Below are 13,031 nucleotides of genomic sequence, written 5' to 3'. Positions count from 1 at the left end.
GCAACCTTTAATAGGCAGTCTCAACACCACTTTCAGTTGAAGTTCAAGCCAGAGTTTTCGTGGTAAACTAGACTGAGCATTCATGGTACATATCTATTGCTTTATGTCAGCTGATGAAAGCTCCTTCAATATTATGCATGCATGTATGTATGTATGCCATTGTTCAGTTTTATTTCAAGATTTTTTGCCAATAGGGAACGAGCCGGTTTCTAACCTATATCCAAGGTTCCTTCAATGAAATTTCAATATCAACAAAGCGTTTTTTAGTTTGTATGTATGTATGTATGTATGTATGTATGTATGTATGTATGTGTGTGTGTGTGTATGTGTGTATGTATGTATGTATGTATGTATGCATGTATGTATGTGTGTATGTATGTATATATGTATGTTTGTATGTATGTGTGTATGTATGTATTTGTGCAGATTTGTATGTTTTGTTTTATGAAGGTATTCTCATGCATATAGTTGTATATCTAAATGATACACTTCTGGAAAGCTTTACAGATTTTTACAGTTGCAGTGATGGATTGGATCAGTAGTCTTTGAATTAGCTTTCCCCTTTCTGATTTTGAGAAGGCTAATCTCTCAAGATTGGTATTTAGACAGTGTGTTACATATTCGAGGGCCTCAATAATTACAAGTATAAACCTGGACTTGAAATCTGGATAGAGTAACTGCAGATTTCTCAATAGGTCAGTGTAGATATTCTCTTTTACACTGATCTTCAGCTTTATGTTAACATCTGCTGGGCAGCTAAGTTCTACAACTGTACACAGTTTCTTTTCTCTATCCCAAATTATTATATCAGGTCTGTTGTGCTTACATTTTATTGAGGACTTCACTGGTACATTCCACCAGTATTCCTTTTTATTATAAGTGGCTATAGCTTCTACTATACTGTGGATTCTTATTCTTTATCCTCAGGGGTTATCCTTTTGACAGATTACATTATAGGATGTCCTAGCTACAACGTCATGTCTCATCGGTAGATAATACCATGATGACATTTTCAGACAACTGCTTATGATGCAGGTGATATCTTTGGTGTTAACTCTGCAAAGTCTGCATTGGTTGTCACATTTTACTGCTTTTCCTGCATTTCTATCCTTTTTGTGCATGCAATATTTGGTTGATATTTCTTGTTCCTAGATGATATTTCTTTAAGTATGAATGTATATATGTATGTATGCATGTGTGTGTGTACATGTGTGTGTGCATGTGTGTGTGTGTGTGCATGTGTGTGTGTGCATGTGTGTATGTGTGTGTGTGTGTGTGTGTGTGTGTGTGTGGTGTGTGTGTGTGTGTGTGTATATACATCACATGATGGTTGTGAATGAACATCAGCATCATACAAGTAAGGTTGTTGATTTCCAATCTTGTGCAAAAAACGTTGGCTCGTTTGGAAACTGGTAATATTTGGCGTCAGAAAGGGCATCCAGTTACAGAAACACCTACCTCAGCAAATTCCATCTAATCCAAGCATGAGAAACATTAAAAATGGCATTCACATATTTTTTTTTTTCCTAAGATTGAAACTATATATGGTATATAATATAGCATGCACACTTTATTTTTACTAGCCAACAGAAAGAGGTTACAAGGACTTATTTGCATATGATTAGCTTGTTACATCACCTGCAAAAACTTTAAGCAGCATGGTGAGAGCTGAATATACTTACGTGTTGTTCATAACATTGGATTTATGATCACTGGAAATTTGGTTTTGTGCTTTTTGTACGATTGCATGATGATGGAAAAGGCAAATGTCATTCATGATTGTATGAGCTTCTTTTAACTTGTGGAGGTTCATAAGTCCACCGACCCCTATTCTGGTCATGTATCGATCTTCCCCATTGTAATCGGGAGCAAACTACAATAATATTGAGAAAGAGAGAGAAAGAGAAACAAAGAGACAAGGAAAACATAAATATAAATCTGAATTTGAAAACAATATGTAAATGAGACAACCTTTCATTGCATTTGCATATTGACAAAGTATTAATCATATACTTTTAATGGATCTCAAGTCATTTGCCGTCGTGTTTGTTTAACTTTAGGTCATCCATAATCTAGCAGATTTATGATCAAAGGCAATGGGGACATCTCATCAGACCAAAAGTCCACAAGGTCCAAAATGGGAAAATTACACACACACGCACGCACACACTACATATATATATGCTTCATATATGTGTGTGTTTGAATTTATGTGTATATATATATACTCTTTTTTAATCTTTAACTTGTTTCAGTCATTTGACTGCAGCCATGCTGGAGCACCGCCTTTAGTCGATCAAATCGACCCCAGGACTTATTCTTTGTAAGCCTAGTACTTATTCTATTGGTCCCTCTTGCTGAACTGCTAAGTTACTGGGACGTAAACACACCAGCATCAGTTGTCAAGCGATGTTAGGGGGACAAACACACACACATATATATACATACAATGGGCTTCTTTCAGTTTCCGTCTACCAAATCCACTCAGAAGGTTTTGGTCGGCCCAAGGCTATAGTAGAACACACTTGCCCAAGGTGCCATGCAGTGGGACCTTGGGCAAGTGTCTTCTACTATATATAGTATATACTATATATATGTATATAGTATATATGTATATACATATATATGCATTATATATATATGCATTATATATATATATGTATATATATGTATATATTTATATATATGCACACACATATATATATATATATATACATGCATGCATACATATCTATGAGAGTGTGTGTGCATATTGTAATGGGATGTGGTTCATAAGCCAAAGAAAATAGAGTATGCAATACACAAAATAGATTGAGACTATATGAACAAAATGAGTTACAGAATTAATAGTTTCATGTCAGTCTCCACATGCCTATGTTCATCAAATGTTTATTATTCAGATGAGTCAGGAGACATTGTCTCATGAATGATCGGTCTTCTGGCCTGCAAGGAAAGACATTCCTGACTGTTTGAATATCTGAAACTACAATATTGCTCAATGGTTCCTTCCCTTAGTTTTCTATAAAATAGTAAGATATGATTTGACATAATTTGGTTATTGTTTCTAGCAGATTAACTGGCCTTTTAGAGCCACTCTTGTTGGCTGGCCTTGCATAAGTTTTGATAATGAATATTTTAGATGTTTGTTACATAGACTTTTTGCTTATATTTTATGCAAGTGCTGAGTATTCTACAGGTAGTTGTACCCTTAACAATGATCTTTCAAGCTTTGTACATATAATGTATGAGAAGCAAACTGCATCACTTGAAAGGGAAAGAAAAAGGTACTTATTGTCATTGTATGTGTACCTATGTGTCATATGTATAACTGTTTGTGTGTGCATGTGTAAGACAGAGAGAATAATTGCATTTGTATACCAAAGTCGATTTTAGTTTTTATTTTCCTTTCAATTTAATAATTTAAAAAAGTAAACAAGAAAGAAATGAAGATCATTAAAATAAATCAATGACAATTAATGATCGAGAATTATCATTGATTTTTACTATTTTTGGTGATTATTTTTAAGGTGGTAAGCTGGCAGAATCTTTAGCATACTAGATGAATGCTTAGTGGTATTTCGACCATTGCTATGTTCTGAGTTCAAATTCCACCGAGGTTGACTTTGCTTTTCATCCTTTTGGGGTCGATTAAATAAGTACCAGTTATGCACTGGGGTTGATATAATTGACTTAATCTGTTTGTCTGTCCTTATTTGTCCTCTCTGTGTTTAGCCCCTTGTGGGTAGTAAAGAAATAGGTATTTCGCCCATTGCTAGGTTCTGAGTTCAAATTCCACCGAGGTCGACTTTGCCTTTCATCCTCTCAGGATGAAACATTGGTTTCAATGTAATCAGCTATTCCCCTCCCACAAAATTTCAGACCTTGTGTCGTTAGTAAAAAGTATTATTTTTGGTGATTATTAATAGTTATTGATTTACTTTCACTTTCAATCAGTGCAGTTGGTATCATTTTGTCCACTTTTTTATTACACATAGAATGTGCAAAAAGCTGCTCCTTTAATGTAATCCCAAGACAGAAACAACATTATACAGTGTGTGATAAGGAAGTTCCTTTTTCGAACATGAGTGTAGTCTATCCACATAGTTTTTATCAATCCATTTTCACCCATGTGACTTTAGTTAACACTCAGGCTATGTTAGAAGACAAATGTTCAAGGTACTGTACAATGAGACTGAAACTGGGACCTTATAATTGCAATGCAAACTTTATAACCCTTCAGCTATGCATCCATCCACTCACCAATAACTTGCTCAAAATAACACACACACACACACACACACACGCACACACACACACACACACACACACACACACACACACACACACACACACACACACACACACACACATATTGACACTACTGATGTAGAGTTTTAGTTAAAATGTATTTAAATGTTAATGATAGAAGTAGCTAAACATTACTGTTCTAAAGAGCTTCAGGTTGTTTTAAACTTTTTATACCAACCGACCTAGTACTGCATATGGTTCTATGACACCAACTTCCTATTTTAAAGTGACCTAAATTAAAAGCTTTCATCAAAATTTCATATTAATGCAGGTTCTAAACTTAATTATGATGAAACCATTTTACAAAATTCTACTTTATTTTCAAAAGGAATTGAAACACAACACAACCTCCAGTCTACTGGAACACTGCATTCATAGTTGAATATTCCATTTATTTTGTATCAGTTTTTGTGCATATCCAAAGGTTCAGTTTTAGATTTTTCATGTACATCATAGCTCTAATTGGTGGATCAACAAATTGATGGAGGCTGCTAGTCTTTGGTGGATGCAATTTTTAAGACAGCTGGTTTGTTATATAATAAAGAAATCTGTCTTATTGCCTTTTAAAAATCTCTTGAGAATCTTGCAAAAACTTCTATTAATTTTCATTTTTCATAATTCTTTCAAGAGAGAGTGAGACAACTAAGGACATTCAAATGGCGAACTATTGCAGTACAGGAAATTCCTAATGTAAGAGATTGCTGAAGTTTGGCAGTGACTTTAATTATTTTTTTATTTCTTGTGTGTTCAGGTTCAAATCAGGATTTTCAAGAATCTTCCACATACATTTCCTGGCATATTCTTCCCCCTTACCTTTCTAAAACTTTGGGATACTACATAGAAATAACCTGTTATACTTATTGGAAGGGGTAAAATGCTTTTTGCAATTTCTCCACTTGATGGATAACTTCTTTGCTGTCTGTGGAATACTCAGCCACTTACATGCTGATTTAATGAACAAGTAATTCAGTTGATCTGAATGCTTATTTACAAAACTAACAGAGATCTGTCTGCCTGCCCATCCATTTTCAGTTGGAAAAATGGACATACACGGATCAATCTTTTCTCTTCACAAAGAGAGAAAACGACATATGTTGGTAAATGAGGTTGTTACAAGGTGTGCTCCTAGGCCGAATCTGTTACTGAGGCATAAATGTAGGCACACAAACTTTAGCCTCAAAATTATTTTAATCTTTGTTCCTGAATGAATATATTTAGATTTGAAAATATATTATAGTGATATTATATCTTGATTTGCAAGAAGAGAATTTATTATAAAGAAAATTTGCCATCTTTGGTGAGTGTGTAGTGCTCACCTAATGCTCCCAGAATATATGTGAGTGTGTATGGATGGTCGGATGTATTTATGTATGCATGCAATCATCTGTAAAGATTGAACAAACAACATGTATGTATGCATATTTGTGTGTGTATGTGTGAGTGTGTGTGTGTGTGTGTGTGTGTGTGTGTGTGTGTGTGTGTGTGTGTGTGTGTGTGTGTGTATGTACATAAGTATTTATGCATATGCATATGTGTGTATTACCTTATTGATTCTATTATTTCATTTTGTTTCATTTCCTATATAATTAAAACTACTTTGCCAAAAGCTCTGGAGTTTATCAATAAATTCATATATTGACTGATTAGAATTTTTTTTCTTTTTCAGTGGGTAGAAAATTTCAATAATAGAATAATTATATAAATTCATTGTATTGACGTTTGCCAGAATTTCTCATAGCTTTATATATAGAATATGATACTTTTAGAGGTTGTCACTTACTAGAAAAAGAAAGGTTTGTATTCCTAATGCAAGCTTTAGAATTGTATGTAGCTAAATTAAACAAGGCAAACAGGATACTGTGTGCAAGGTAAAAACAACTCTGCTCTCATTGACTTGGTCCATGTAGAGGTACTAAGTTGTAGATAAAGTTCATCTCCTGGTAGTAAGAAACTTTTAAATAAATTAGTCAGAGAAAGGAGTAATGGTTATGAGCTTAGCACTACCTCTGAGACAGGTGAGGTTGATGAAGTTGATGTTCAGCTACTCTGAGTGAGCTACATGTAGACTATATGTTGGATGTAGCATCAGTTTGATTCCCTCAGGTTCCTGGAGTTTATTTCAGGTTGTTTATGAAGTCTTGTGTTGTCTTGCTGCAGAAAAGCTCGTTTTCTGTTCACTAATGCCAAATATTTTTGCCACTCAATGGCATAGATCCACTCCAGCTGTTTGGAGTACAGGCTAGCATCAATGGATCGACCATCCAAAACAAACTTGTACTAAATTATCTCCTCATAATTCCACTAGACAGAGCATCACTTTGTGTTTGAAATGCACGTGGTTGATGACAGATTCCAGAAGTTGGTCCTTGTTTAACCTCTGCTTATGCACTTTAAATTTGCAGATAAAATATTTCCCTCAGATTATTACTTATTCTGACCCATAACTCAATTCCAGTGCTCACAACACTTCATAACAACAAGTGGAAGGTTCAGTGAAGGATTTCTGCACCTCAAAGGAGAAGAACTGGTACCTACATCATGGGGACTGGTAGAAAGGTGGTTTCAGATGACCTACTTGAGTGGTAAGCTGCTTTTGTTGTAATTTTATGAACAAAGCAAATAAGTTACCAAAATATTACAAAACATGTATCTATTTACCCAGCTGCATGCACACACACTACTTTATTGAAGCTAAAAAAAATCTTTATTATTGTCACACTGCCTTCAGTGCATGCATACTTATAGTTGGTACTATTGTGGTCTTGTGATCAAAGTCTAAGTCTGATTGCACCATTTTTCATTCTGGTTTTACAGTGTAAACATGGCCACTCCACTAGCACTGTGCACCAAAGAAGGAGAAACAGCAGTGATCTGATTTCTCTGGTCGGAAGGTGTCTCAGGTGTTGAAGTTCATCGGAAGCTTTTAGCACAATACAGAGACAATGCACTGCTGCATAGAAGAGTGTAGGAGTGGATCAAGAAGTTTAAAAGTGACCAGACAAGCGTGATGCACAAAGAAGGAGCAGGACGCTCATCAACTTCCATCACTGATGAGAAAATTCAGCAAGCTTGAGAAATGGTAATAGTGAACCAGTTCACAATTACCATCTTTGTTCTTCTTTGGTGCGATCAGACTCAAACTTTGATCACATGACTACGATAGTACCAACTATAAGTAGGCATGCACTGAAGGCAGTGTGACATTAATAAAGATATGTTATGGCAAAAGTGCAGATAATTTTTGATTTCCCCTCATAGAAGATATTTTGTGTGTGTGTGTGTGTGTGAGTGTGTATATATATATATATATATAATATATATATATACATTAAAAATCATAATTAAGAAATATCTTGCAACTTTAGAATATATGGATTTCTTTTTGTCATTATACAGGCTCTCCTTTTCTATTTCCTTTATTCTCCTGTGTCTTTTCTCTCACTTTTTAAAAATAATAGTATGCAGATTCGTCTCAAGTTAAAATAGATTACTTGATCTACTGTCTAGTTATGATCTGCAATATCTAATTGAAATGAAAAATAAAACCCACATGAGATTTCAAGTATTGTGAAAAACCGTGATGAACAAAAATTCTACTTTTTATCAATTGATGTTCAGAAATATATGTATATGACTTACTAAAATCATTTGTAAGTTATCAATTTTAAATTTTGTGTCGCATAAGTATTAACTGTGAAATAGCTGTAGATTTAAATTAAGTCTCTCTACAAGAGTGGGCTGAAAAATTAAATTCATAGTCTGATTATCATGGAGTGGTGCTAGAGTTGGGAAATCTTGCATGCATTAATTTCAACCCTTCTTATTTAATAACTGCATTGTTTCTTTCCAGATAAACTGACATCTGACTGTTCAAAAAAGACTTCAAAAGTAACTAGTAGTCACTTCTCTTAAAAATCAACAAAATTTGGCATCATGGTGTTATCAAGTACCTGCAGAAATAGAGTTTAGCTCCCCAAGGATGTTCATGCTGACATGGTTGCTACGTAAGGGGATGACATTCCAGCTTTTTCAATTGTGTGAAAGTGGGCAGCTGAATTTAAGAGGGAAAGTGAGTGTCTTAGAGATGACCCAAAGTCTGGACATTCTGTAACTGCCACCAGCGAAGAAAACATTGATTGCATTCACCATACAGAGATGGATGACAAACAATTTACTTATAAGCCAAATAGCTTGTGCCATTAGCATTATCTCGTGAGAGAGTTGAGAACATTTTACACAATGCACTTGGCATAACAAAGGTTTCTGCTTGGTGGCTCCTATGTCTTCTGACACCAACTCAAAAGTGCACCAGACTGATCATAGCATGAGAAAACCTGAAACTGTTTGAGTTAGATCCAGCTGGTTTCCTTAAGCGTTTCCTAAGCTAGGATGAGAGTTGGATTCATCACTTTGAGCCAGAGACAAAGAGACAATCCATACAATGAAAACACCACTCCTCACTGCTCCAAAGAAGGCCAAAGTCATTTCACCAACTGGGAAGGTAATGACTTCAGTTTTATGGGATGTAAAAGGCATTGTGTTTATTGTCTATCTTCAAAAGTGCCACACCATCAATGGAAAGTACTCAACTTACTGAGGCAGTTATGAAAGGCCATCAAGATCAAATAGCCAGGAAGACTGATGAAAGGGGTCTTGTTTCATCAGAACTATGCTCCAGCACACAAGTCCGTTGTTTCTATGGCTACTATGCATGACTGCGACTTTGACCTGATTGATCTCACCCTCCCTACTGATTTGGTCCCACCTGACTATCATTTGTTCCCCAACATGAAAAAAAAAACACTTGGCTGGGAACCAGTATTGCAGTGATGATGATGTCATATCTGCTGTTGATGACTTTTTTGACCAACAGGATGAAAGCTTCTTTACTGATGGGATCTAAGAAGTGCAACACCAATGGAAGAAGTGTGTAGACTGCAAAGAGGACTATGTTGAAAAATAAACCTCTTTTGGTCACATTCTGTGAAAGTATCTCGGTGAGCTTATGAACATTTTAGCCAACCCTCGTACTTTGATTGATGATTCTACTTTGAATGGAATGGTAAATTTTAAGATGCATTGAAAATTAATGTTTACTAAATATAAGAAAACAAACACTTGATAAATTATATAGTAAGGTATAATTTAATTGTTGTGGCTCCATTTTCATACCCTTTATTTATTTATGTATTTTCGTTTGTTCCTGGAAATGTTGCTACTGATGTTAATTGATATTTTCTTCTGATTTTTAAAGTATATATTTTACTTTTCATTTACATTATTGTTGCTGAATTTAATAACCTTTGCAAAATTTGAAATCATTATTTAACTTTTTTGAAATTAAAAGCAATTTATAAAATAGAATTCCTATATGTCACTTGTGTCTCTATCAAATTACAGTTGTTAAACAATGATATTCCCAGATATATCAATATAATTCATCACATAAGACTATTAAAAAGTCATTTCTTGGTCTCAAGTGATCATGATGAACTTATGTGCCAAAAGGCACTGAGAAATGATGCAGCTGCTTTATTTGATAAGATCTTGTACCACATTAGTACTTGATAAACTGTTTAACATGTTTTGTAATAAAAATCTTTTGAAAGAGTCAGCAAATAACTGAACAATACAGTTTTAGATTTCCAGTATTGAAACATAGAAGTCTGCAATTAATTTCCTATGTATGCATGTGTGGAGGGTTGTCTGAACACATGTGTATGTAACTTTACATTTGTGATTGGATATGGAGTATATTAATGAGATTATATAGCTTGTATATTTATGTGTCTATGTAGTGTTATCTGTTGACCACCTAAACTAACTTTTCCTCTCACTTTGATCCCTGTTATCACCTTATAGCTTTTCTATCTCAAGGGTGTAGCACACCTGTTTTCCTTTTCTTTCTCTGTTATTTTTTCCCCTTAATATCCCCCTTCATCGTTTACTTCTGGGGCTGTGCATTATAGATATTTTTGATTTCTTAGTGCTACACACTCACCTAACTAGCTATGTCTATTTGTCCATACACACACACACTCATATATGTATGTGTAAATATATCATCATCATCATCATTTAACGTCCACTTTCCATGCTAGCATGGGTTGGACAATTTGACAGAGGACTGGCAAACCAGATGGCCGCACCAGGCTCCAATCTTGATCTGACAAAGTTTCTATGGCTGGATGGCCTTCCTAACGCCAACTACTCCAAGAGTGTAGTGAGTGCTTTTACATGCCACCGGCATGAGGGCCAATCAGGCGGTACTGGCAACAGCCATGCTCAAATGGTGTTTCTTACGTGCCATATATATATATATATATGTAAATAATATATATATGCATATATACATACCTATATGTACCTACTTACATCTATATGTATATATATAGCCATATGTGGGCACAGGACATCACAAAACATGTACAACCAAAACATAAGAAGTACGAGTACATGGAATATGAACTATTTTTTCAAACAATGAAAGACAAATGGAAAACAAGACAACCAACATAAAGAACGACCCTTCATCAGTTGTTGGCTGATTTTTCTACTCTCGTATTTCAAGAATTTAAAACAAGATATGCTTTCGATAAAACAGTTGCTCCCTCAAAGCAAATTAAATAAAATTTGGAATTTTTGCAGAGGGTCATGTATATATGCATATATATATATATATATATATATATATATATATATATATATATATATATATATTATTTATATTATTATCTGATTGAATGCCTCACATCTGCTTCCAAGTAAGTTTTATCTTAATAATTCTGATGCGCACTCTATTCTTTCCTTATTCTCTTTCGTTTTTCTCTCTTCCTCTCTGTTATTCTTTTACCTCCTCTTCTCCCGCTATTCTATCCTATTGCTCTTTCGTTTTTTCTCTCTTTCTTTCTCTTATTCATCTATCTCCCTTTCTCCCCTCCTGTTTTTTATCACTTATCCTATCTCCAAATTTTTTCCTCTCCCCTTCACAGTTCTTTGTCTGTCACTCTCTTTCTCTCATGTGGCTCCCACATGATCATTGGTCATCTTTCTTTCTTCTCCTCACTTGTGTTGCTTTCTTTCTCTCCGTTGTAGCTGGATCAAGGAAGACATGTTCTTGTCTGTCTCCTGTCCAAGCTTGATTTACACGTTTGCCACCACAACTTCATTTAGGTTTAGCAGCCCTTCCTGTTTGTTTTCATTGTCCTGTTTTTGTTACCAATTTTGATCCTCCACAAAAATCCCAACTTTTATTTAATTTGCTTTGCAGGAGCAACCGTATTATTGAAAGCATATCTTGTTTTGAATTGCTCGAAATACGAGAGCAGAAAAAACAGCCAACAACTGATGAAGGGTCGTTCTTTAAGCTGTTTGTCTTGTTTTCCATTTGTCTTTCGTTGTTCAGAAAAATAGTTCATATTCCATGTACTCGTACTTTGTATTTTTTGTTGTACACGTTTCATGATGTCTTGTGCCCACATATGCATATATATATATATATATATATATACATATAGATGTAAGTATGTACATATGCATATATATTATATATCAAATATATATATATCAGTTGAGTCACAGAAATAGCAATTAATAGTAGACTTACCTCCAATGGTTGATTTTCTTCAGAAGCCAATACAATAATGCTTGGTACACCAACAAATACAGCTCGTAGATTCCTGAGAAATCCTCCAATAAAAGGCACTACTTTACAGTCTGGAATATCTAAGGACCTGTTGACTGCTTCCCGAAATTCTCTGCTTGGTTCAGCAGACAATAATAGCTCTGATAAGGATTGGAAACTCCTCCTTTCATTTTCACTCAAATTTAACCAAAATGGTTTCAGCTTATCAGATCTGAAATTTATTAAAAAGATATGTGTAAATATATCATCATCATCATCATAATCACTGCCGCCACTGCCACTGCCACCACCACCACCACCACCATCATCAATTTAATGTCTTCTGCGCTTGCATGGACCAGATGGAATTTTTTGGGGTAGATTTTCTGTAGCCAGATGCCCTTCATATTAGCATTCTTTATCTATTTTGAAACTAGGTAATATTTCCCCATGACTGGACATGTTATACCAAGGTTTATTAAAAACAAATGACCCCACTTGTAGGAAAGTGAAGCTTATTTTACAAACACCCTGTGATGTCATGTCAAGACAAGGGGATAAAAATATACATGCAAACAGACAGACAGACATAATGACTGCAAACTCATGTTTGAATATAGCCATCACCTGATGGAAAGTCCCACACATGTGAAGGCTATGACCAGCCATTTTTGTAATAGGTCTTACCTTTTTTTCAAGCAATGCCTGTGCATGATAACTTTTTATCATGGTGAAAGGAGATGCACAAATTCAATTCCACTCTCTGAACATGGACAACATAAACTTGGAAAGAAGAACTAGTCTAAAGGCGGCGAGCTGGCAGAAACGTTAGCACTCTGGGCGAAATGCTTAGCAGTATTTCGTCTGCCACTTCGTTCAGAGTTCAAATTCCGCTGAGGTTGACTTTGCCTTTCATCCTTTCGGGGTTGATAAGTTAAGCACCAGTTATGCACTGGGGTCGATGTAATCGACTTAATCCCTTTGTCTGTCCTTATCTGTCCCCTCTGTGTGTAATCCCTTGTGGGCAGTAAAGAAATAAGAAGAACTAGTCTACATCACTGAATATTGTCTGTCTCTCTCTCTCTCTCTCACATACATA

The 13,031-nt window shown here is 35.1% G+C and overlaps 1 protein-coding gene across 5 annotated transcripts in view; it reads right to left on the bottom strand.

Moving 5' to 3' along the window:
• The window catches only part of LOC115224721 (1-phosphatidylinositol 4,5-bisphosphate phosphodiesterase epsilon-1), a 1,072,053-nt gene that overhangs the window by 214,861 nt on the left and 844,161 nt on the right, over positions 1–13,031 (bottom strand). For all 5 annotated transcript variants that reach the window (XM_036513495.1, XM_036513498.1, XM_036513507.1 and 2 more), the window contains 2 exons: positions 11,915–12,164; positions 1,683–1,873 (listed from right to left, as the gene is read on the bottom strand). In XM_036513495.1, the coding sequence (XP_036369388.1) occupies positions 1,683–1,873; positions 11,915–12,164 (441 nt within the window). The remainder of the gene's footprint in view (positions 1–1,682; positions 1,874–11,914; positions 12,165–13,031) is intronic.

Source organism: Octopus sinensis, linkage group LG2 (assembly GCF_006345805.1).
Source record: "Octopus sinensis linkage group LG2, ASM634580v1, whole genome shotgun sequence".
NCBI lineage: Eukaryota > Metazoa > Mollusca > Cephalopoda > Octopoda > Octopodidae > Octopus > Octopus sinensis.
Note: the sequence above shows the minus strand (reverse complement) of the source record. Positions and strands in the feature narration are given on the sequence as shown.